Here is a 25,746-nt window from a genome sequence, read left to right as displayed (position 1 = left end):
ACACTGGATACAGTCACTAGTTTTCTTGAGAAAATTATACAAATCAGGGGAAATTCAGGGGAAAGTCAAATAGAAGAAAAGGAATTGATCTGAAAGAAAATACAATCCAGCAATTTCTTCTCTTAAGGTGGAACCTAAGACCTGCTTTCTCTTGACACAGCCCAACCCAGTTGGGCTCCTTCCTACTTACACAATTTCCAAGGTGGCCTACTGAAGCTCTTCTCTTTTGGATAGTGTAGTGTAGAGTGTTCTGTTGACTTCTTTTAAAAAATAATATTTTAAACCAGCTTCATTTTCTTCTGGGAAGCGTGAGATGTAACATCAGAAGCCCAGTCAGTGTTTGCAGGCAGAGGGACCGTCCTGCTTTACCAGTACTTTCCACTAGAGAGCGCTGCCCCAAGATTTCAATTTTGATGGTATTTTCAAAAAACTGGCACATTTTGGTCTGCTAGTAAATCCCTGTTCCCTTGAAACGATATTGTAATTTTATAGACATGTTGGTCACATTGTAGCTCTTCTGGAAATCCACGAAGGGGAAATAAGATCACATTTATTTCATTTAGGAGGCTGAGACATGAGGATCACAAGTTCAAAATCAGCCTAAGGCAATTGAGTGAGACCCTATCTGGGAAAAAAATCACACTCATTTTACAGCATAATTTGAGGACTGAGTTCTGTGGAGGGAGTTACATTTTCATAAATCATAATATTCATAGGAAAGAATGGTTATGAGCTCAAAGGCTACCTTAAAAATTCCTATGCACTGGATCCATCCCAGGTTTGCTTTTTTTTGGAATATCTAACTAACTCTTGCTTGCAATTACTCTTTATCCCTCCCTCCTTCCCTCCCTCCCTTTCTTTCTTTCCTCACACCAAGACACTAGGAATTTGACTTAATAAGCACACTGGAAGCAGAAGAAGCAGATTCCAAAATAAGGGTGTTCAGAAATGATCCCTCAATCTCCCTATAGAGCGAGGGGAAACTCACCTTTGCTCATCAGCTTCTTCCTCCTTTATAACCAAGTTACCTAATTTTTTTCCTTCATGCCCTTCCCCAGAGCACTGTCTCCTTCAGTGTTTCAGCTGACCTCTTAGCTGTCTAACTCCGAAAGTTTTCCTCCAATGCCCTTACACAAAGGCAATAGCTTATAACTGCATCCTAATGTTTAATGCTTGCCATAATTTAGTTCCACTATTGTCACGACACAGGACTAAACCGGTCAGGGTCACTCCAGGAGAACTGGGCTGACACGAAATAATGACGCACAGACAGGGAAATACTTTTTTCCTTTGGGTTACGTGGCGGCCACTCCGACTCAGCTCCCACAACAGAGGCAAGGCAGGCAAGAAAGGGAAAGAGCGCGACTCAAACCCAGTTTTATTGGGGAAAAGCCATTCAAATGAGGCAAGGGGTCAGGTTTCAGGGGATTGAGTCTAGCTCCTAATGTCTTGCTGTCAGCAGGTTGATTGACATCTTGGAAGGCCACGCCCATCTCAAGTGCTGGGTGGGGATCAAAGGCAGAGCAAACGAAAGGGACACAAACGTGCACAGCCCACACAGAGCAGCATCTCAGTCTAGTCCGCTTTGTGCGTTCAGGATGCTCACAGCTCACACACACAGCCCCTGGCTGGTTGGCCACATACATAGCTCCTGTCCAGAGCGGCTCCTGACACACTATGCTTATTGGCATTGATCTATCCCTACTTCCAACATGTACCTTTTCTGTTCCGGCAGGCTGGTCACTTCAATTCTCTCCAACAGCATTTACAGCTTGCACACAGGGTATAAGTCATTATGTTGGGTGGTGGTGGATACAGAGAAAAATAAAGCAATGAATAAAAGACATGGGTCTTATCCTTAAGTAGTGTATCCTGTAGTGAGGAGACCAAATAATTATGTATGCTATGAGTCAGAATAAAATGAGCCGTGATTAGTTTCAGCTGATGATACCGGGAGACACTTCATAGAACAGGTGCCATTTGAGGTGGGCTTTGGAGGATATGTACGTGGACAGGGGTAGCGGCATGCATTCTGGTTGAGGCACTCCATTTTTGAATAGCCAAGGGACTGTGAGTATGTGAAGCCCCAACTACACCCCACAGACCCAGTTATCTGCCTGATTCCCACCTTCCCTCTGCCTCTCTCTGTGGCCCAGCTTCAGCCTGGCCTCCTCCTCTAGCTCTTCTGACTGTTATAGTTCATGTCACTGCTTGCAGCTGCAGTTTAGGACTTGACTGTAGTGTCTATGTTGAATTTCTCTCTTCAGCTGGGCCACAGGCAAGACATCATGCTCATCTTTGGGCCTCTCCATCCTAAGAATGGTAGCCGGTGCTAGAAAGTTCTATGGACTCATTCACTGGGATGGAAAACCTCATTCTACCTAAATGCAGCTCATTTTTTTGCTGTGGGAGATTTAGACAGTTAGGTTATGATCACATGACTGTCCAGCTGAGCTGGGGGTGATTCCTCCTTATGGCTAGCCAGATGGCCATCTTTTTGTGGGGATTCTGGAGCAAGGCTCTCAACCTCAACTTGAACCTCCTGCCCCTCTGAGCTGAGAATAAGGAACTGGGTGAAATCCAGTTTCATAACCTGCACCATCACTCCCAAGTTTCCTCTAGTGAACGACTGTGCTTCCTTCAAGGTTTCTTGTTGGAATGGCTGGTTTACACCCATTTCCACCAAAAGCAAAAAACATAGCTGATTAATTTCTGTTGGAGAGCAGAGGTACTGGGTGTGTCACCTTCCTGCTGACACTGCTCAGAGGGACACCGAAGGAAAACTTGGCCAGAAAGAAAGTCCCGTAAGACTTTTGAAATAGAGCCCAAAGAATAGTGCTCCAACATTCTAGTTTCTACCGAAGGAGTATTTCTAACACTCCATTTGGAGAGCGTGTCTTCATGACTAACAGCCCAAACTCTGACAGCTTGTGCCCTGCACGTAGGTCCCCAAGCAAAGGAGCGAGTGGGGGCTGGTACCATGCCATGCACTTGAGTGAGGGGCTCCCTCTGTCCCAAGGAAAGAGTATCTTTTCCTAATTTGCTCAAGATGATTTAGGAACTGGTGAGGGCCGTGTACGAGTGTTCCTTGCATATACAGAGTGTGAGCAGAGCATTCTTGCTGGTGTGTATGGCATGTTACGGGTGTGCAAAATATTGATTCCCTTCTTCTCACAGCTGCTGGACAGGTCTATTACCTCTAGTCAAGGGAATCTTCCAGCCACGTGCAGGAGCAACTTTGATTGTTTAACCACAGAGTGCCATAAGAAAACATTATTTTCTGCACATGCCATGATGTGAAGGAGATTGGGAAACTGCTCTGTCATTCATCCAAATGGGAGCCAGTGAGAAAGGGCAAGTAACCATTTGTCTGTTGGTACCAGCCATGCTCAGCAACAGAAGGTTTCCTGCTTGGCTTACATGTTGGGATGTGGTGATTTGCAATCTCCCAGTAAGAGCTGTACAGAGAAGGTCTATCCAGGGCACTTGCCACAATGGGTGACTGCAACTCAGTTTCCCAGGGAGAATGCCATCTGCCAGCTAGATCACAATTTCATAGGCTGAAGTCTCCTGGGAGGTCTATTGTCCTGTGTGCCGGTTTTCTCCACCTGTGCACGAGAGGAAAACGTGAGTATATGTTAACTGAAAGGTGTGCCTGGGGAGCTCCAGTCCCATGTGGTACCCAGGAGAATTCAGCAAATGGCACAGGAGGTGGGGTGTCTTACATTTCCCTAGTGCTGCAGAAATCTGGGGTAGCAGGGCCTTGTCTTTGCCAAGTTCTTTTCCTCTTCTCCAACCACCCCATCTGGGACCCCCTGGGAATTTCTTTGCTCAGAAAAGTGCAGTAGGAGGGAATGGGGGAAACTGGCATTGATTTTGACTCTAGGCTTGAGACAACATCCAGGGCTCAACCTAGCTGCATTCTTTGTTCCTCATTGGGCCCAAGTTCTTTCTGTATCCCAATAATTCTACTTTCAGCTGCACACAGGGAAAGCCACTGCAGGCTTTTCATTACTGGTGTCTCTTGTGATCTAGGCATTTAGCATGCTGTCAACAACCTTCCCACGGGCTTGCGAAGTCTTGGGTTTTCAATTACCTGCTGATGGACGGGGATCACCAAAATGACTGCCACCAAGAGGAAAGCAGGAATCAAAAACCGAAAAGGATTTACCTTCTCACAGTACTGCACGGTGGAATAAATTGTGTTCACCGGCTCTTCTCTAAAGGGAGTACCCTGGAAAACAACATCCATAGTCCCCTCCGTGAGCCTTCTGTGAATCTCCCTTCCTAATTCTGCCTCACCCATCCCCCTCCTCCGGTCCCACGTTTACTAGGTAATCTCTTCTCCTGGCCTCAGATCTGGTTCCATCCAACTTTGGAGAGGACCAGTGGATCGGGTGGGGTGAGGGGAGTGTTGTCTGCAACTGGGAGGGGAGGAGGAGCCAAGAGGAGGGATGTGCATGGTTCAGACAGACTGAGTCTTGCTTAGTCCGGGTCTTTGTTTTCCACCGGCTCTCATCTAACTCAGAGCCAGGCCTGCATGCAGATGCTCATGACCTCAAACCTTGGAGGCTGCCAGGAGGTGACAGTGGACCATGTTCCTGTCCTCACAGAGGAATTCATGCTATCTTTTCCCTGACCTGGTGTTTCCTGGTTGGACCCTCCAGACTGCTTTCTGGGCAACAGAAGCCAAGGGCAACGGTGGCCTCTGTCCTGGAGGTGGAGGTGGAATTTCCTGACAGCATCAGCAGCTCACCTTGGACTGAGGGATTTCATCATAGATTCTGGCCTCTGCTGGTTGAGGGTCTCTTGAAATGGTGATGCTCGAGTATATTGTTTTCTTTGAGACAGCACCTGGGTCACAAATAAACAGAACCACAGTCTGAGTGGTGGATGAGCTTTTAAAGATCATCTAGTCCTATGTTCTCTTTTATTATGAAGAAATAAAGCCATACGAGGTCAAATGGCTTCATCCTATTGAGATGGATTCTTGGATCTTGGGATGGGCTCTTTCCTTTTCCAAAAATGATATGTGGAATGGGAGGCATGCTTCTCACCCAGAGCTCAGTGGGGTCTCTCTTCTACTCTAGAGTACATGGTAGGCTAAAGAGGATCTCTTCACTCCCTGTGTGAGCAGTCAAAGGTAGCTCTTCCACCCAGAGTTTTCCTTAGTGTCTCTTGTAATTAGCAGGGATGTCCTCGCATGGCTAGCTGACTTTTCATCTCAGGGCCTTTTTTTTTTTTTTTAAATTATTGGTTGTTCAAAACATTACAAAGCTCTTGACATATCATATTTCATACATTTGATTCAAGTGAGTTATGAACTCCCATTTTCCCCGTATACAGATTGCAGAATCACATCGATTACACATCCACGTTTTTACATATTGCCATACTAGTGACTGTTGTATTCTGCTGCCTTTCCTATCCTCTACTATCCCCCCTCCCCTTCCCTCCCCTCCCACCTTCTCTCTCTACCCCATCTGCTGTAATTCATTTCTCTCCCTTGTTTTTTCCCTTTCCCCTCACATCCTCTTATATGTAATTTTGTATAACAATGAGGGTCTTCTTCCATTTCCATGCAATTTACCTTCTCTCTCCCTTTCCCTCCCACCTCTTGTCCCTGTTTAATGTTAATCTTCTTCTCATGCTCTTCCTCCCTGCTCTGTTCTTAGTTGCTCTCCTTATATCAAAGAAGACATTTGGCATTTGTTTTTTAGGGATTGGCTAGCTTCACTTAGCATAATCTGCTCTAATGCCATCCATTTCCCTGCAAATTCTATGATTTTGTCATTTTTTAGTGCTGAGTAATACTCCATTGTGTATAAATGCCACATTTTTTTTTATCCATTCATCTATTGAAGGGCATTTAGGTTGGTTCCACAGTCTAGCTATTATGAATTGTGCTGCTATGAACATCGATGTAGCAGTATCCCTATAGTACGCTCTTTTAAGGTCTTCCCGGAATAGTCCGAGAAGGGCAATAGCTGGGTCAAATGGTGGTTCCATTCCCAGCTTTCCCAGGAATCTCCATACTGCTTTCCAAATTGGCCGCACCAATTTGCAGTCCCACCAGCAATGTACAAGTGTACCCTTTTCCCCACATCCTCTCCAGCACTTGTTGTTGTTTGACTTCATAATGGCTGCCAATCTTACTGGAGTGAGATGGTATCTTAAGGTGGTTTTGATTTGCATTTCTCTGACTGCTAGAGATGGTGAGCATTTTTTCATGTACTTGTTGATTGACTGTATGTCCTCCTCTGAGAAGTGTCTGTTCAGGTCCTTGGCCCATTTGTTGATTGGGTTATTTGTTATCTTATTGTTTAATTTTTTGAGTTCTTTGTATACTCTGGATATTAGGGCTCTATCTGAAGTGTGAGGAGTAAAAATTTGTTCCCAGGATGTAGGCTCCCTATTTACCTCTCTTAAAAATATGGAACGCTTCACGAATTTGTGTGTCATCCTTGTGCAGGGGCCATGCTTATGTTCTTTTCCAATTTTAGTATATGTGCTGCCGAAGCGAGCACAGGGCCTTAGTTTTTTAACAACATTGATTCTCTCTGGTTGTACATTGTGTTGCATTTTTCTGGTACATACCTTACTGTAGCCACCTCAACGTTATGCACATAGTAGATGCTCCACAAACCTTGGTTCCTTGCTTGACTGATTCACAGAATTAAGAAACATTTACTAAGCTCCTTCTATGTGCGAGGTTCCCAGGGAATCAAACTCAGGAGAAATAAGTACCTATTTTTAGTAATTTATGAGCTAGAAGGGTATACATCCCAGTGTACTCCTTTTCTTCATTACGAGCAGAATATTTTAGAACCAAGTTGAAAAGAGGGCTGGGGCTGTAGCTTGGTGGCAGAGCACTTGCCTAGCACGTGTGAGGCACTGGGTTGGATCCTTAGCACCACATAAAAATAAATAAATAAAATAAAGGCATGCTGTTACTCAATAACTGAGAGAGAGAGAGAGAGAGAGAGAGAGAGAGAGAGAGCGCTCACGTGCATGCTTACATGCGCATGCCAGATTTTGGGTTCCTCCTATTCCAGGGCACCAGCATATCCACAGTAATGGGTCTGAGCTGAGAGCAGTATCACAGCTCCAACATTTCAGAGTTTGGTCCTGTCTCAGCTCCTGCCCCGGACTTAGTGAGGGACCCAGACTGAGTGCTGTCTCTTATCTCATTTGTAAATGTGAAAAATAGCCCCTCTCTTTCCCCAAGAGGTTGTGAGGGATCGAAGACAGATATCTCTTGAGGGACCTTGCAGATCACCTACAACCTGAGCGGCTTGTGATTTCTCCCCTTTAGGAGGGTATTTAAGTTATGATGCCTGTCAAAAACTCCCTTCCTCCGTAAAATGCCTCCTCTGTACCCACACTGTCAATACCCATCAATTAGAAAGAGAGTAGCTGACATTTACTGAGTATTTACTATGTACCGGGCCAAGCATTTCGTATACTCCACTTAATAAGCATATGCAGCAAGCTGTATTATTATTATGATGATGAATATTTTACAGTTGAGAAAACTGAAGCTTACGATGATAAAATAACTGGTAGCTGATATGTGATCAAGTTGGGACTTCACCCTCAGACTGACTGCACAACAGATACTTAGTCTTAATCACTATGTTGTGAACTTCCCTCCCTCCCAGTTGTTATTCAGGAAACATAGGGCTGGGAGTTCCTAGTGAAGGGTGTCAAGTAAGAACCTGAGGAAGCAGAAACAAGGGAGAGTTAGAAATGGAAACAGAGGTTCCATATTGTTTATTGTGATTGGTGAGAAACGAAGATCTTAGATGGACCTGGGGTTAAGGGGAATGGGGCAGTGTAAACCCTCTTAGGGACTTAAAATCAGGTTTCCTTTCTCCCTCCCTCCCTCCCTCCCTCCTACCCTCCCCTTCTCCTCTCCTTCTTTCCTCTATTTCTGCTTCCTTTCTTCCTCCCTCTCTCCCTCTTTCTTTCCTTCCTTCTTTCCTTTCTTCTTTCTTACCAATTAGTACATGTCCCTCATAGACTCTCCAAAGGTCATTATCAAAATACGATGATATTGGAAGGGACCCCGGAGACTCTGCGGTTCAGACATTTCACCAGTGAGGACATTGAGTCTGAAGTGAACACACTATTACAATGAAACATGACTGGTTACTGGCAATGCTGAACTCAAACCCAAGTCCTGGACTCACCAGATACTGGTGATCCCGAGAACAGATTCTGAGGACTGCTCAGGGTAACATCCTACAGTCCCCAGGGCCATCATCCTGGGAGGTGGTGAGGTGGTGGGGTGGGGATTGTAGGAAGGTTAGAAAAATGGGCCTTTCCTGTCACGAGCCGTTCATGGGTTGCATGTGGGTCACTGTGCATGGAAACCTCGTGGATAGAGACATCTGGTGTCTGGGAATGGCCAGTGGACATTTCCTCTGATCAATTGCTCAGGGACAGTGTGAATATCTTTCCTGCTCTGATGTGGGCCCACTCAGCACCCGAGATGGGTGTGACTTGCAAAATGTCAATCAACCTGCTGACTGCAAGACATCACGAAGCAGGACTCCGCCCTTGAAACCTTATCCCTGCCTTTGATGTACCCCCTGAAATAAACCACCTAAGCCATTTTCTCTTTGTTTAGTTCAAGAACCCACGTGGACTAGATCTATCAGGAGCTTCGCTCTCTGTAAATATATTTCCCAGTGTCTGTGTTTTATTATTTGTTACTTATTTGAGATGTTAAGATTTTAAGATGGCTTGGACTCCTCTGGGCAGAAGAAGAGCCCGCTCCTGATACTCTCCACTCCACCTTGGGTAAATGACTTCAGTTCCTGGAGGGAAGAAGGTCCATCTTCACATTTCACCGTCTGGGAGAATCCTACCTTGCCTTCTCTTGCACAGACGGAGGAGAAACACTGAAGGCAGGATGAGAACCAGCAGGAAGAGCACAGCCAGCCCGCTCAGCATCCCGGGGTGGCGAGGACGGGAGCCGGTCGCAGCGTCTGGAAATGGACGCTTCCGTGAGTCTGGGCTCTCAGGAAATACGCACGAGCCTTGTCCACATTCAGGGCCACTATCAAAACTGGGTGTCCTCAGCTGGGCATGGTGGTGCACACCTGTCACCCCAGCAATTCAGGAGGTTGATCCTCCTGATCACAAGTTTGAGGCCAGCCTGAGCAATAGAGAGAGGCCCTATCTCAAAATAAAGAACAAAAAGGGCTGGGGATGTAGCTCAGTGGGAGAGCCCCTTTGGGTTCAATCCCCAGAAATGCAAAAAGAAAAAATAAAAAGAAGAAAGAAAAAATTGGGTGCCCCCCAAGGAGTGCTAAAGCTCCATACCATACCTTCTCCTATTAAAAATCAGGAATTGAATCAGAGATGCCCAGGTTTGCCTCAGAACACCCTGAATGCTTAGCATCTTGAAAAAGGCTTTGGCCAATTTCTCAGCAGGCTTCCTGGGAAGAGATGTTCCTAGAGACCAGGTTCAGCCTAAAGGAGGCCCATTCCCCTAGGGGTGAGACCAAGTTCAGACCTTGAAGATCTTCGGAGTGATTTCTGAGATCCATCAGGAACAAAGACAGAGCTGGTTACCTGCACAGAGCTGCTGGGCAGAGATGGAGTCAGAACTGTTGCTGACGGGGTTCCAGGCGGTGCACGTGTACGTCAGCTCTCGGTCCTGAGGGGTCTGGAAGATTTGAAGGACATTGCCCTCTTCTCCCAGAGGGCTCCAGCTGTATGTCACATTCTTTTCTTCTTTCTCCACAGAACATGTCAGTGTGACATTACAGGTGCTATTCACAGATGCCATGAAACTCTGTGTAATTTTTGGTTTTTCAAGCCGACCTGTGAGGGGGAAAATACGTGAACTCATGGTGAGCAGGAGCTGGTTTATACCAGCCTATGAGAACCAATGGTTAAATTTTCAAGATGATTGTTAAATATAGTATTATTAAAAATTAAATTATGGCTGAGGGCTGGGGTCGTGGCTCACCGGTAGAGCGCATGCCTAACACATGCGTGGCTCTGGGTTTGATCCTCAGCACCACATAAAAATAAACAAAATAAAGGTATTGTGTCCAACTAAAACTAAAAAATAAATATTAAAAAAAAATTCTTAAAGAAAAAGTATGGCTGTGGCACGTGCCTACCATCCCTGTAATCCCAAGAGTTGGGAGGCTGAGGCAGGAAGATTACAAGTTCAAGGGCAACCTGAGAAACTTAGTGAGACGCTGTATCAAAATAAAAAAAGGTTGGGATATAGCTCAGTGTAGAACACCCATAGGCTTAACCCCAGTACAAAAATATATATGTTAATATATTGTATATATTTAAATATACATATATTTTTATATGCACATATATTTAAGGACAACTAGAATTTTCTTTGGTAGGTGATGGATAATTTTAAGTTTTTAATATCCACATTAAAATAGTAAAAATAAACAGGTAACATTAATTTTAGTAATACATTTTATCTAAGCTACTATCCAATATATCACTTTCACTTGTAACCAATGTGAAAATTATTAATGAGATTTTTTTATACTCTGCTCTTGGTGCCAACACTTCAAAATCTGATGTGTATTTTACACTTACTGCCATCTCAATTTGGACTCATTACATTTCAGCTGCTCAAGAGACACATGTGCCTGGTGGCTACCATATTGGACAAGGTGAGTCTAGAGCAGTGCTTCTTAAACTTTAGCCACATAGGAAAAATCCAGACAAAGTGTGAGATTCCTGGACTCTACCACCAAATGTTGGAAGTGAGACCTGAGAATCTGCATCTTCAAAAAACTTCCAGGTGATATTGCCAGGCTAGAGACCATATTTTGGATAATAGTGTGTGACACATCATTCCAGTTATAATGACGATAATAAGTAGTTCTGATATTTTACCTTTAAAAAGAACTTTGAAAATTGTATGCATGTATGAATATGTAATAATAAATCTCATCATTATGTACAACTATAAGGCACCAATAAAAATGTGGAGAAAACCATTAAAAAATTAAAAAAAATTATCATTAGCTACTAGAGAAATTCAAATGAAATGAAATGAGATATCACTACACACCCATTAGAATGGCCAAAATTAAAAAAATAATGCTACCACCAAAGGCTGGTGAGGATGCCGAGCAATTGGACCCCTTACACATTCCCAGGGGATGTACCTAAAATGTAAAATAGTTTGGCAGTTTCTTTTAAAACTGAAAATGGACTTCGCATCTAATTTCATTCTTAGGCATTTATTCCACAGAAGTGAAAATTTATCTCCTAAAGACACTTGTACCCAAATGTTATAAATCTTATAAACAGCCTTATTTAGAATAGCCCCAAGGTGAAAACAATTAAAATGTCCTTTGGCAGGTGAAGGGTTAAATGAACTACTGTGCTTGCTCCATGGGATTGATACATTCAATAGTTTGGGTAAATCTCAAAGAAATTATGCCAAATGAAAAACAAGTCTCAGAAGGATATATTCACATTGCAGGAGTCCATCTACATAACATCTGTGGACTAACATGGTTATAGATATGAGCAAATTAGCCCTCTCCAGGGGTTAGTAGTTTAGGAACAGAAAGAGGGAGGTCATAGGTTGTCCATGAAGCACAAGAGAATCCTGGGATGGCACATTAAACTATTTTGCTTGTGGTAGTGTTTGTTTACATGAAGTTACATGTGATGGCTGTGATGACAATGACTTACAGTACTGGAAATTGAACCCAGGACTTTGCACATGCCGAGCAAGTGCTCTACCACTGAGCTCCATCCCCAGCCCTTTTTATTTTGAGACTGGGTCTAACTTGCCCAGGCTGGCTTTGAACTTGGGATCCTCCTGCCTCAGCCTCCAGAGTAGCTGGGATGACAGGAGTGCACCACAAGGTCCAACCAGGTGTCCTTTAGACAACAAAACGAAAGTTGGAACCCAGCCCTCCTTCTTCCCACAACTCACGGTAGACCTGAAGGTGGTAGCGTTTGGTGGTGGTGTAGGGAAAGTTCTTTGTGTTGATGTCTGCTAGGTAGACTCCTGCATCTTCCATCCTCAGATCATTAATGATCAGGTTGTAGTTCTGATCTGTGACTTCTATTCGTTCATAATAATTTCTGTGGGTCGTGACAACTGTGGGTGCTGTTCCTGGGTCTCCTGGTGTCATAAAAGCAACAGATGTTTTAGAAGTCCACGCAATGCTGGAGAGTTGCTCTGATTCTTGAATATTTAAGGGAAAAGTAGCCGACTCCCCCAGAATTCCATTCACCACAATCAAGGCTGCATCATTTCCAGCTGCTTTCAGCCCTGAGGACAAACAGAAAACTGTAACATCTGACTCTGGGCACCATCCAGTTCCTTGTCTTCTCAGCCTATAATCTGGGAGCTTCCGCGGATACAGCTCAACCTGTTTCTTGACAATATCTTTAGCACTTTATTGTGGTATATTTAATGTTATGACAACTATATTTTCTAAAGGAGTCTCACTTAAAATTTAGTTTCTCAGTGAATTTGTAGAGATCTGCTTTATTAAAACATATTTACCTTGTGTACACTTTCTGAAAGTTAGAAGGCAATTTGAGAGATGAAGATCACAAACCTCCCTGAGGTCCAAGATACCAAGTGTACTTCTTTCTCAAGATCATATTGCCAAGTAGTGGAAGAGCTTGGGACAAGATCTAGAATATCTGGGCTGATGGTCTCTTGGGTCACTGCTTTTTCTTTGACTGTGGTATTTGTAAAAAACCAGGTTACATGTTTTGCTTCTCTTCATGGAAGATATAGGCAGAAGATAAGGGTAACCATAGTGACTTTGCACCATCTGGTTAAGAAAGCCCTTTATTTCTGTGACAGAGGCTCTGGAGAGTGCTTCAGAGGCTCTGGAGAAATTATTCCCCTAGTTGATGATTTTTCTTGAGGCGTCTTTTTGGTTCACTTCTATATCCTCATTCTCTAGAAGAATACCTGACGCATAAGGGGGTTGCTTAGAAAATAATTGTGGAATGAGTTTGACACCAGAACTCATTCATGTGTTGTTTAGACTTTCTTGGACCAGCTTGTGAAGTAAGCAAAGATCACTTCTTCATTCATCCTTTTATGAATGAATGCATGTCCTTATTCAGGGTCAGTTTTGTTTCAGACACTTTGGCAGATACTTATTAATTTGATTTATGATACAAATGTTTTTTGGGCATTTACTCCTTAAGCATGATACAAGGAGCTGGGTATAGAATGGTGAGTGAGAAGAGATATGGTGCCTGCTTCACTTACCAATGTTGATCAGATAACCACACAAAGAGACAGATAAAAAATATGCAATGATATGCTTTGAAGGAGAAGAGTAAGGGGCTTGATCGATCTTGGGAAACCAGGGAACATTTCCTAGTAAAAGCCAAAGGGTATCTACCCGTAAATGTAATGTGGGAAAAGTGAAAAATTTAATTTCCTTTTCTTCTCTCCTCCATCACCTTGTGAAGATAAATTGATTAGATACGTAACTGTAAAATTAGAGGCAATATAATTACAAGGTATTATTTTCTCACCTTTTATTATGATGTTATTCTCTGAGGTTGTTTTTTAATTTTTTTTTTTTTTGTGGTGCTGGGAATCATTTATTTTTGTGGTGCAAGGCCTGGTGCATGCTAGACAAGTGTACTTTCCCCGAGCTATACCCCCAAGCCCTCAAATTACTTCCAAACTGATTGGACAGGCACAGCCCAACCAGAAAGGGTGTCAATCCCAAACAGCTATTTGGGCTGTTCTGATGTGTACTTCTTATATGTAAGTTTCGAAGGCCAGGATGTGTTTCCCCCATGTGCAGGTTCACGCTGACCCTAAAATTCATATAGGTCTTGGCATAGAGAGGGCAAGAATAAGGGCTATTGAGAATACAAGTCACTTGGGAGTGTCACAGAAATAAAGGGCTTTCTTAACCTGTTGGTGCAAAGTCACCATGGTTAGTTACCCTTGTCTTCAGCTCAGTAAGTACTGCAAAAGCCCCAGGGCTGCTCATAGAAACCTCTGTCCTTTCACATCAAGGGGGATCCTCCCTAAGGAGAAATATCCCAGGTAAGGTCTGCTGTGTTAGTTGGAACAAGCAGGCTAAGCCCAGAGGAGATGTTACCAGGCCCTGAGATGGGAGAGGAGACAAATGGGGGGGAGAGTAGAGACATTTATTTTCAAAGATTTATTAAGTGCTAAACCATGTGCCAGATGCTGAGTTAGAAACACAGGGCTAAACAGACTATCACTGCAGCCCTAAGGGGCTTGAAGCTCAAAGACTAATAACGAAAAAATACAATGGTGAGTGCCAAACAGAAACAGCAATAGGAACAAATCACTGAGGGGACAGAAATTTCGGTTAATGCTGCCTTCGGTAAATTGCAGTCATATTTTGCCAAAATCTTTGAACCTGAACTCTCTCCAGGTAAACTGTTCTACTGGGCTGATGAGGTCTGGTAGTGGGGCACTTGAGTGTCCCAGCCTGAATTCTTGGATGTCCCAGTTATCGGCATGGGATCTGTGCTGCTGAGCCTAGAAAGACCCTGAACTTGGTTCATCGCAGCGATTCCAAAGGGCCCCATGTTTTCACTTTGCCTTAGGTCCCGTGAATTTCAGAGCCAATCTTGCTCCTGCATCTTCCATGTCTCAAGGTTTTATAAAAATTAGGCCCAAGTGTCTAACCGTCATTCCACTCTGGATTTGAGTTAGGTCAAATGAAGTGAACAAGACCTGAGACTTGTAGTTCTTGTGGGTTCTTAAACCCTAGCACTGGGGAGGCACTTTGCTAAGACTGAGAGCTTCTTGTTATTAGGGCAGTTGGGAAGCCACAAGTGATGGGTGGGTGGTACAGTTTGAAGAGTGCGCCTGCTCTCCATAGCAAGTCATTCAGGAAGTGATGCTGGGTTATCAAAGGGCAATCAGGCAGCGGGGGTGGAGGGGAGACCAAGCCGGAGGAAGTCCTGCTACTCTTTGTGCTTCTGGTGTTGTTGATGCCAACTCCCTGCTTGGTGAGAAAAGGCAAAGCGTCCACAGTCATAGGATAAAGGTTCTGCCACCTTTAAACGTTCCCAATTGTGCTCTAAGTAGCTGAAAAACCATGTAGTGGAAAGACAGGAAGGCAGAAGATGTAGGTGCCAGTACTTCTATTTATGAACCGGGTGACCCTAATAAAGTGACAAAACATTTCTGAGTGTATTTCGTTAGCCAGCGTGAAAGTAATAACTATATTGGCCACTATCTGCTTAGCAGCCAATGATGACATGCTTTGTTAACCATCAAGGCAAAACCGGCATTAGTTATTTGGGGGATTGGTAAGGATCAATTGTATATGCCCTTTACAGCTTCCATAGGCCATCCCTATGGCATCCTTGGTGATGCCAAGGACATAGGAGCCCTTTTAAAGTCTTCTTCTTTTTTTTTTAACCTAGAAGCACTATAGCACTGAGCTACATCCCCAGTCCTTTCTAGTTTTTATTTTGAGATAAGTCTCACTAAGTTGCTAAGGCTGGCCTCCAATTTGTGATCCTCCTGCCTCAGCCTCCTGAGTTGCTGGTATTACAGGCATGCACCACCATGGCTGTCTCCTTTAAAAGACATTTTTAAGGAATAATTCAAGTAAAGGAGGGGTGGTTTTTAGGTACTCTTTTTTCTTTTTTGGTACTGGGGATTATATTCAGGGACGCTCCACCCCTGAAATAATCCCCAACCCTTTTTATTTTGAAATAGACTCTTGCTAAATTGCCCAAGCTGGCTTTGAATTTGTGAATGTCCTGTTTCACTTCCCCAAACTCCTGGGATTACAGGCATGTGTCACCCAGTTTTTAGATACTCTTGGTGGAATTCATTTTGCTCTTAAAATATTTCAGGTTTTAAAAGAGAATCTCCATATCAATCAATTTCAATATTTCTTTTTCTATGTGCTAAAGGAATTCAAATATTACATGATTCCTGGAAGGCATCTTAGCAAAACTCAATTTCAGAGAGAACCCATGGCACAGTAATGTCTTGAGAGAGGAGTGGGATGTAGCTCAGTGGGAGAGCAGTTACCCAGCATGGGCAAGGCCCTGGGTTCCATCCCTAGTATTGCTCCCACTCACAAAAATGTCTTGAGGACTTAACATAAAATGTAAGATGCTAATCTATGACAAAGACAGGTTCTTTGGAGTTTAATATCTTGTTAGGCAAATAAGACACATGTTATGTTTATAACAGTCATGTTTGTAACTGTCATTAACACTATAAGATGGCAAGTGATGAATTCAAACAAAGAGAATAGACAGGTACTTTCAGTAGGAATTCAAAGGGAGAGGTCATGTTGAGCCGTACTGGTTAAAGAAACTTCTAGAGGCAGTAGAACTTGACAAGGGAAAATAGAATTTTATTAGATGGAAGAGAAAGGAAGGGAATCTCAGGTTCACAGCTTCAGAATAAAAGTTTAGAAGCAGAACTTTTGATGTCAGTTGACTGAGTAGAGATTTGCATAACGCAGTAGAGAGAGGTAAGGCTGGAGATACAAATTAGGCACAGCCTTGAGTCTGAGGTCCATCTTAGAGGCAGAGGAAACTATTAAAGTTTTTTGAGGATAAAGATTAGAATAATGTTTTAAGGTCATCATAATATAATAATGATGCAAGGAAAACAAAAATAGAGAAGCCCGGCTAGAGAGACCCTTTAGCTGACTATTAGAGCTATCTGGTCATGAACCAGGGACTGATAATGGGATAGAAAGGAAGGGCTGGGTTTGAGAGATAGCAAAACGCAAGGCAAGAAATAAGGAGGCATCTAATGGAACTCAGTTGTTCCACAATGAATTTTGAATTTCTCTACTTTGTGCCTGGAAAATTTGTCGTGGAAAACTAGTTTATACTGGGAATTTTACGGTGGGAAGAAGTCAAAGGAGATAGACAAGTCTGGTGTTAGAAATATTGGATTGGAGAATGATAGTGGACCAGTTAAGTAAGCGTCAGAGGATGGCCGATAAGGAGGGACTGGGCTTGAAGTATTGTTGGGGTGGGGGAGCACTGTTGCCAGATCCGCTAGCTTTACCCCCACTATTTGTTCTCTCCCACATCTCAGTGATAGAGTCCTTAATTTTTGGAAGGGCGAATGGCCACCCAGAAAAAGGACTACATTTCCCTGCTGTCTGAATGGGGTTATGTCACCAAGTTCAGGCCAACAGAATGATAGTCAAGTGTGGCCTGTGCCTCCCATGTCTGTAGGAAGAGGAGAATTTGCTTTCTTCATCTCTTCTTTGCTTCTTCAGGCTGAAATATCATGACAGTGGGATCGCAGACAGATGTTATGGATTACAAGGAGAAAACCAAGGACTGAGGATGGTGGAGCAAAAGACAGAAAAAAATCTGGGTCCTTGACGACTTTGTGAACTAGTCGAACTGGTCCACCCACTGTGAACCGCCAGCTCTGGCCATTTTACACGAGCAAGAAATAAACTTCCTTCTTGCTTAAGGCATTCTACTTTCAGCTTTGTTATGTATCATCCTATGACCCTCAAGTGGTTTGGAAATCATTTACAGATAGGGAGGGATCAAAGGAAAGGAAGGTCATTTGGGAAGAGTAAGGCTGAAGTCCTAGACAGCTCTTCTTGATGACCTTCATCTCTTGTAATGCAGGACGTGAGACTGTCCACGAAGAGTGAGGAGACCAAGGTGAGACTGGCTAGGAAGCATAAAATTTAGGGGGACACATTTTGAATACAGTCATGTTTGAACCTGGAAGTGTTATCTTGAGAAAATGATTGAGATTCATTGATCCTCAGTTCCCCAATACAACCTCCCCATACACAACCCTACCACAATGTAATTACCAAGAATGCCAAACCCTTGTTTCAATCACTGCTGTTTCCCCAGAAACTAGTGGATGGTTATCAAATGTTCATGAAAAAAATGAATAATAAACAATGAATATATATATTTTTTCTTACCACTGACCCAATTACCATTATCTAGCAATTTGAAAAGAACTGAGGGCAAGAACACTTTTCACTGGCCTCTGAGTCTTGGGGTGAAAGACCAAGGTTTAAACTGATTGATAAGAAGGAGCCAACTTTGATTTCTTTCTACTCCAATATTCTATACTGTTTGTGAAGAAAATTTATATAGCTGGGTACAGTGGCACATACCTGTAATCCCAGCTACTTGGGAGGCTAAGGTAGGAGGATCACAAGTTGGAGGCCAAGCATTTTGACAACTAAGTGACAACTTAGTGAGACCCTGTCTCAGAATAAAAAATAAAAGGCTGAGAATATAATAATCTCTGTCTCATAGAGCTGTTGTGTTGAACCTGGAAGTGTTATCTTGAGAAAATTATGAGGTTCCACCGAGGGGAACCCCATTCCCACCCCCGCGTGGGATGTGGCGGTATTGGTTAGTGAAATAAAACAGAGCTGTCCTGCTACTTTGAGAGATTACAGAGATTAGCTCAGTGGTAGAGTGCCTCTGGATTCAATCTGCAATATCAATATCATCCCAATAATTTTTTTTGATGCAGATCTGCAGAATGGAGACCCACAGCCAAGTTAGTAGAAGTGTCTTGAAGTAGGGATCAAGAAACACCTTCTAGTCATGGATCTACTATCTACTAGCCAAATGTCCGTGAAAGTCACTTAATTCAGTCTCAGGGTCCTCGTTGATATGCGGGAAGCCATCTGTGAAATGCAGGAGGACCTTCTCTCGGCATGGCAGCCAGGCAGGGGACAGTTCTGGCACTGGGAACTTCCCGTGGCTCTCCCACAGAGACAGACTGCCCAATGCACGTGACCTTCCCCTCTGCTCTGCTGGAAAGGTCCCTCACAGTAGCACTGGAGATGGCCATAACCCGTTAGGAACTGAGCAGCCTACCTGCCCCCACCTTTAACCTGTTTTGGTGAAGAACTTTCCGTGGAATTTCTTTGATGTCTTCCAATATAAAGAAGTGGGTGCAGGCTCCTTTGTGTTAGTGGCGATCAGTCTGGTCAGCTTGCCCGTCCTGCCCCCAAACTACTCTCTGTGTTCTGTGTTTTTTTTTTTGTTGTTGTTGTTGTTCTATTTTTCTTAGCTTTTATTTCTCATCCAGCTCATTCCACCAGGGGGAAACCCCATTCCCACCCCCACGTGGGATGTGGGTGGTATTGGTTAGTGAAATAAAATGGAGCTGTCCTGCTACTTTGAGGGATTACAGAGATTAGCTGACAGGAGAGTGCTCTCAGGCATGTCTACTAATGGAGAAGAACCTAGACACTCCAAGGGGAGTCTTGCCTTGAGGAGAGTCCTCTACCTGCTCCTGAATGAAGCACAGGACCGAGAGTCACTAAGAACTCAACTGCCTGGGTTTGAATCTTGGCTTTGTCGGGTACTGGCCATCATCCTTAGGTACAGTTAGTAACCTCCCGGTGCCTCAGTTTACCCAGATTTAAAATGCAGATTATAGTAACACTGACATTATAGAAGTGTTACAGTTCAATGAATTAATTTTGGCATACTTCTTAGAACAGTGCCTGGCATGCCCTGTGTTTGTTATATAATTTTGTGTGTGTGTGTGTGTGTGTGTGTGTGTGTGGTGCTGGGGATTGAACCCAGGACTTTGTGCATGCTAGGCAAGCACTCTACCAACTGAGCTATATCCCCAGCCCCTAAAATTAAAAAAAATAATATTTAGTTGTAGGTGGACACAATGCCTTTATTTTATTTATTTATCTATCTTTACGTGGTGCCTTACCCATGCTAGGCAAGCACTCTATCACTGAGCTACAACCCCAGCCCTGTTATATAAAATTAATAAGCATGTTACAGAGATAAAAATAACACCCTGGACAACTCAGAAAGAAAAAAGAAGTGTTGGGGTTTTGCAGAGATGTCAGAGGAGGTCTAACAGTAAGCAAGGGTGGACTGCGGATGATGGTACTGTTGCTTAATAGACACCCTCAACCCTTGTGTTTTCAGGATCCTTCAAATAAGCACTTCTTGTTCTTTTTTTAGCAGTAGCTGACTTCCTCCCTTCTTCTCCATCCACTCACTGCCTACCATGGGGGTGGAAGGTCCTTTTGTATTGCCGGACTGGGATGGTGACCAGAGGCAGCATGATCTTGCGGTAGCCAAAAACCAACAGTGGGTTATAACTTGTCCAACTAAGTTGAGACACTGGAGGCAAAGAGGAAGCAAAATGGTTGGGCAGCAGAAATTTTGGGTCATTCTCCAGAAAGATGGAAAGTCCTTAGTCACAAGGTTGTCAGAAAAGGGAACCTGCTACTCTCCTACCATGATATCCTATTTTCCTCTGCGATTTTTTCCTTTATAATATCTTTATTGAGATTTGGGTTGACTTTAATCAGTTGCTTCAAAACAAATAAAACCCAACACACACACATGCAAGTGCAAAATCTCAAAAACAGAGACGGGGTCATGGCCATCCATTGCTTTCCCCTGCTCCTCTCTATTAGCACATCCTTAAGCATCACGTGTAACAAACGGAAAATGGGTACCTATATAGTTCCCAGTTCCCCCAATATCAGACCTGTCAACTGATTGCTCATATCTCTTTTTTCCCCCCTGGTTCTTCAGTAATGAATTTAATTACCCCCAAAGTTTCAGATCTACCCCTCCCTAAAGGGCCAAGATAGGAAAGGTTTGATTCAGGAACACTTGAGAACTTGGATGGCTGGCATTGACTGTTGGACACTCTCTGCTCTGTCAGATTACAGGTTCATATCCGGGGCTGCTTGAGCATATTGGACTGACACCATGAGCCTCTATCCTCTCCATGGAGTCTGGTGTTATTACAGGGACACAGTTTCCAGCCTCTATTGGAGAATCATGTCTCTGAGCTGATGTCCTGACGTCTAATTTTCCCCACATACAATATATTTCCATTTCTATAATTAAGCTTCTGCGTTTGAGCCCCTCATGAGTGACCATGGTGGTCATCTGCTCAAATCTCTTTCTAGAATTGAGGTCTTGTCTTTATCTTGAAGGCCTCTCCCTGCAAGGACTTCAGGCCAGTGGCAGGTTGGCTCTTGTTAGTGCCCTTCAGTAGGCCTGCATCCTGTCTCTGACCCCCGGGATGATGCTAGGGGTCTAGTTATCCTTGGACAGATATACAGGTGGGCCCCCTCACTTCTTGGGTTTTTAAGTTTCTGCTGAAATGCTTCATGATCTACTCTACACCCAACAGGGACATCAAGGCCATGTTGACACTGGACTTTTGTTTGTTTTGAAAAAGCTAATTCAAGTCAACTTAAATTATACTGAAATAATGGTGTGTGAACAGAGACTGAAGAGATGGCTATTCCCTCAGATATTCTGTCTTGAGAGTCTGCCAAAATTTCTATTACTGACAAAGGGCTTGTCCACCAGTACCTCTTTGGTAGGGGAAGAGAGAGGTGCAGCTTCAACTTGAATAATCCTGTCTTTCAAGGAATAAATTCCCAAATATGAAAACCATCCATAATGGGACCAGTGTTTTACTCCACTTTGGCAAGAGAATAGTGCTTGGTGGTTAAGTTTAAGGACACTGGGGTTTATTTATTTTTAATTTTTTAAAATATATTTAGTTGGACACAATACCTTTATTTTACTTATTTTTATGTAGTGCAGAAGATTGAACCCAGGGCGTCACATGTGCTAGGCGCATGCTCTAGCTCTACCACTGAGCCACAGCCCCAGCCCTGACACTGGGGTTTAAATCCCACTTCCTCTACATTTTGGCTAAATGACCCTTTGACTTAATGTGTATCAATGTTTTTATCTGTAAATAGGTATAGTCATAGTATCCATCTCATGGGTGTTGGGGGTAGATTAAACAAAACAATAACCGTCGTCTATGGAGAGTGTTGTCAGATGAGTAGGGATTGTTCCACCCATGGTTTGTTATTGCTATTATTTTTTTAAAATATTTTTTTAATTGTTAATGGACCTTTATTTTATTTATTTACATGTGGTGTTGAGAATCGAACCCAGTGCCTCACACATGCCAGGCAAGTGCGCTACCACTGAGCCCCAGCCCCAGCCCCTGCTATTACTATTATTGATGGGAGATAGGAGAAAGGAGCAAGAGAAGGAGTTGAGGAAGTAGATGTAAGAAGTGGGAGGAGAAAAAGAAGGATTAAGAGTGTGAGAGAGAACACAGAGAGGGAATGCACAGGGAGCAAAAGTGATGAGGGTGAGTGGCTAATATGTGGAGGGACAGTCAGAGTCACAGAGCTCCCAAAGTGACCACGAGAAAGTCAAGCTCAGAGCACAAGACTGTGAGTCTTGATTCTCCAAGAAAACCTTTCCAGTGGGGAGCAGTCAGAGGTTCACACACTCAGACTTTCCCTATGTCAGTGATTTCAGGGGAAAACGGGGAATTTCTACCTTCATCTCTCCACATCTTCTCAGCTGCTTCGACTGCTCTGAATTCTAGGAAGTGCATAAAACCGGTGTGCACTCCTAAGCCCAATGCCAAATATGAGGGCTCACCTCTTCTAGGGACAGCAGGGGGGGAGGATTTTATGGCATACATGTGCACTCAGGAAAATGGAAATGTTTGTGGAATAATCTTTAAGAGGCAAACGTATCCGTTCAGTCAAGGTGAATGGTGTGTGAAAATGTTTGCAGCTTTATTCTATAAAATATGCACCATTCTCTATTTAAGGAGTCCCTAATGACATGAATATCTCACCTGGTTCCTTTTTCAGAACAACAGCCCACACCACCTAAGCTCAAACTCATTCTACTTTTCTGCATGCTCATGTTCCTTGGACCATCCCAAACAGAGGAGTCCTGTCCAGGATCTTGGTGCAATAAATTCAAGATCCTTCCTAATAATGCATGGGACATCCAGTGCAAGCCAGATGCAGTGGTGCATGCCTTAGGTGGGGTGTGGGGTGGGGAGCTGAAGCAGGAGGATCTCAAGTTCAAAGCCAGCCTCAGCAACTTAGCAAGGCCCTAAGCAACTCAGTGAGAACTTTTCCCAAAATAAAATATAAAAATGGCTGGGGATGTAGCTCAGAGGTAAAGTGCCCCTGGGTTTAATCCTTGGTACCACCGTCACCACCACAACAATTAAAAAACAAAAACTGTGAAAAAACAAAAAATAGCATTAGCTAATATTTGTTAAGCATGTACTGTATTTGGTTTCTATAACAAGTATTGTAAATTATTATTTTGATTCTCTAAATAATCCTACTAGTAATAGTTTCCCCATTTTGAAGGATTTGAAACAAAAGTTCAAGAGGTTGCACAACTTTTTGAGGATCAAAACTAATGGGCAAGTGAGTTGCTACTAGATGATTCGACAACTTTGACTTCAGTTTCGGGAGAAGAGAAAGTGTATCCTAGGGCAGCCTGTTATATTGCCCTTTGAAGAATAAGGATTTGAACGCTTAGTGGGGAGATCAGATGGAGCAGAAAGGCCTATAGCCTTGAGTTACAAGAATCAATGTCCATTTCTAGTTTTACCAATTTCGAGAAGTGGCACTTCAGGTGAATTATTTAATTTCTGAGTCTTGGTTTACTCTTCCTCTTTTTCATTACTCATAATGAAATTAATAATTTTCATCTCACCTGTTGCAGAGGTCCTAATACGGGTAACATAAGAAGTAGGCATGATAATTGAAGAATACTTTTCAAATTAAGTGAAATGCCACCCCGTCTATTCCTTCTCTGAGAGATAAGGACATCCCTAGGTTCCACTCTGTTCCCCATCTACTTGCATAGGGGATCAGCAGAAGCTGCAAATACTCAGCCTGCTCAGTGGTTGTAATCTCCATGAAACTCAAATTAAAGGAGCCATACCCTGGTCAAGGAAACCAGAGAGATCATAGTACATTGATTCTACTTTTTCAGAAAGTCCTAACCTACCAGGTTTCCTAGGTTCTCACTAATGCTAGGCATTTGCTAGTGCACATTCAGAGCTGGTAAGAATACTAAAAGTACACTTAGAAATTCCAAACATAATCAATTTTTACATGAACAGGCAATTATTTGGATCTAGGATGATAATATGAGCAATTATAAAGCACTCTGAGGACTTTTTTGGTTAATATTACCTACTTGTTCGGTAGGTAATCTAATAACCAATATTAATTTAAGGCATAAGTAAGGAAAATAGAGCTTATAACTCAAGTTCTGAACCTCTGTTTTTGTTTGGAATTTACTTGCACAAAAATGGCGGGAGGGTCATCACCTTTCCCCCATTTATTTTAGAGTTTTTGGAGAATAAAAAGCAGACTAATAATCCTGAATGTGCTTTTAAAATGAAAGGAGCTCATGGAGAGGAATTTTTTTATAGTGAGAAATCATGCAACATTCTAACCTGATAGAGCAATGAAATATCATTAGTCAGATCATATCGCTCTCAAAAACCACATAACACATTCTAATACCAAAAAAACAAATTGCTTTTAATTTGCTCAAGGTTTTGGATGACCTGTCTTTTCATTGGGTTCTGTGGGTGAGTCTACACATTGGGTTTTGTGGGTGAGTCTACACAAAATGCTGTCTCTTCCCAGAAGAGGGGTTTTTCTCAGATGTTTGGAGACAGCACAGATAAAACTCAGAAATATTAACTCTACAGTTGAGAAACAACTTAAATTGTTTTAAGATTTGAGCTTAAAGCCATCCCCCATCAGTTGGATCTCTTTTGAGTACAAGGTATACTGAAGCAGAGGGTCTTCTGTTGAAAAAAGATCAAAGGGACACTTCAGTATCTTTCTTAAGAACAATTTCTACAATTTTATGGAAAAGTAGGAATGAGGGAGGTTAACAAGGGTCAGAACTCACAGGTTTGCAGAAAAAGGAGCGAAATCCACAGGAGGTGCTGGGCCATCTTCTTCTGGGCTCTAGTCTTCTGCAGACAAGAATGATGCTCTTCTACCACAGTCTGTTTCACTGGAGTTTAGTTGCCTCTTGTTTCTTTTTATAGCCGCGTTTAAGAGAGGAAGTGTGAGTTAACCGATTAAAGAGGTATTGGTCTTTGTAATACTGTGCTAGTGTCTTCTGATGATATAGCATATGCTGCCTAGCATTAGTGAATTATTTATTCAACAAACATTTATGGAGTGCCTGATATGCGCCAGGTACTATTCTGGATGCTGGCAAATATCAAGAGCAATAAATAATGGATTGCCCTGCTTCCATAGAGTTTATACTCTTTTTTTTGGAGGTGTCAAGAATTCCATAGGAAATTCTAATAAAGTGTGATAAGTGTTGCACTTGGGAGAACTACAGGGAGCTGTGAGAGCAGGAATATCTAACTCAGGCTAGGGTGATTTGGAGAAAGCTTTCTGAAGGAACTGATAACCAAACTGAGACAGACTTTCGAATAAAATGGCATTATTAGACAAGAGAATGTAGAGTAGAGGGAAGAGGAAGAATGTCTTGATACAGGATGGCAGTTTAATAAATGGTGTCAATTGATATTATATAATTATAGTTATGTAAATAAAATAGAATTACATATACATCATAACCTTAGTGTAGTATTATGTTTATATAATTGTTCTTTAGTATATCAAAGATGTACACTTTTATTAGTATATAATTAACTTATAAAATATATATTAGAATATTATATAGTGCTATGTACAATTATTAATATATAATTAACTTATGAAATATACATTAGAATATTATATAGTGATATGTAATATCAGCTGCATATAATTATGTTATATGTATTATAATTACAAAATACTATGATTATGATCATACCTTCTTAGTGACATAACATAAGTATTTAATAAAATTTAAACTTGAAATGGATTTTTAGACTCTCTCATCTGTTTTGCA

General features: G+C 42.6%; 1 protein-coding gene and 1 pseudogene across 1 annotated transcript; both read right to left on the bottom strand.

The window, feature by feature from the left end:
• Positions 1-1,361: 1,361 nt before the first annotated feature.
• Positions 1,362-24,846, bottom strand: Cd84 (CD84 molecule). The gene is given in 8 exon segments (XM_071618262.1): positions 1,362-3,570; positions 3,573-3,608; positions 4,172-4,234; positions 4,757-4,854; positions 8,874-8,993; positions 9,583-9,834; positions 11,948-12,139; positions 24,739-24,846. Coding segments are annotated over 7 exon segments (687 nt in total). The 5' UTR covers positions 12,036-12,139; positions 24,739-24,846; the 3' UTR covers positions 1,362-3,540.
• On the bottom strand, positions 6,428-6,527 carry LOC114104633 (U6 spliceosomal RNA; annotated as a pseudogene).
• Positions 24,847-25,746: the final 900 nt, after the last annotated feature.

Source organism: Marmota flaviventris, chromosome 10 (genome assembly GCF_047511675.1).
Source record: "Marmota flaviventris isolate mMarFla1 chromosome 10, mMarFla1.hap1, whole genome shotgun sequence".
Lineage (NCBI taxonomy): Eukaryota > Metazoa > Chordata > Mammalia > Rodentia > Sciuridae > Marmota > Marmota flaviventris.
Note: the sequence above shows the minus strand (reverse complement) of the source record. Positions and strands in the feature narration are given on the sequence as shown.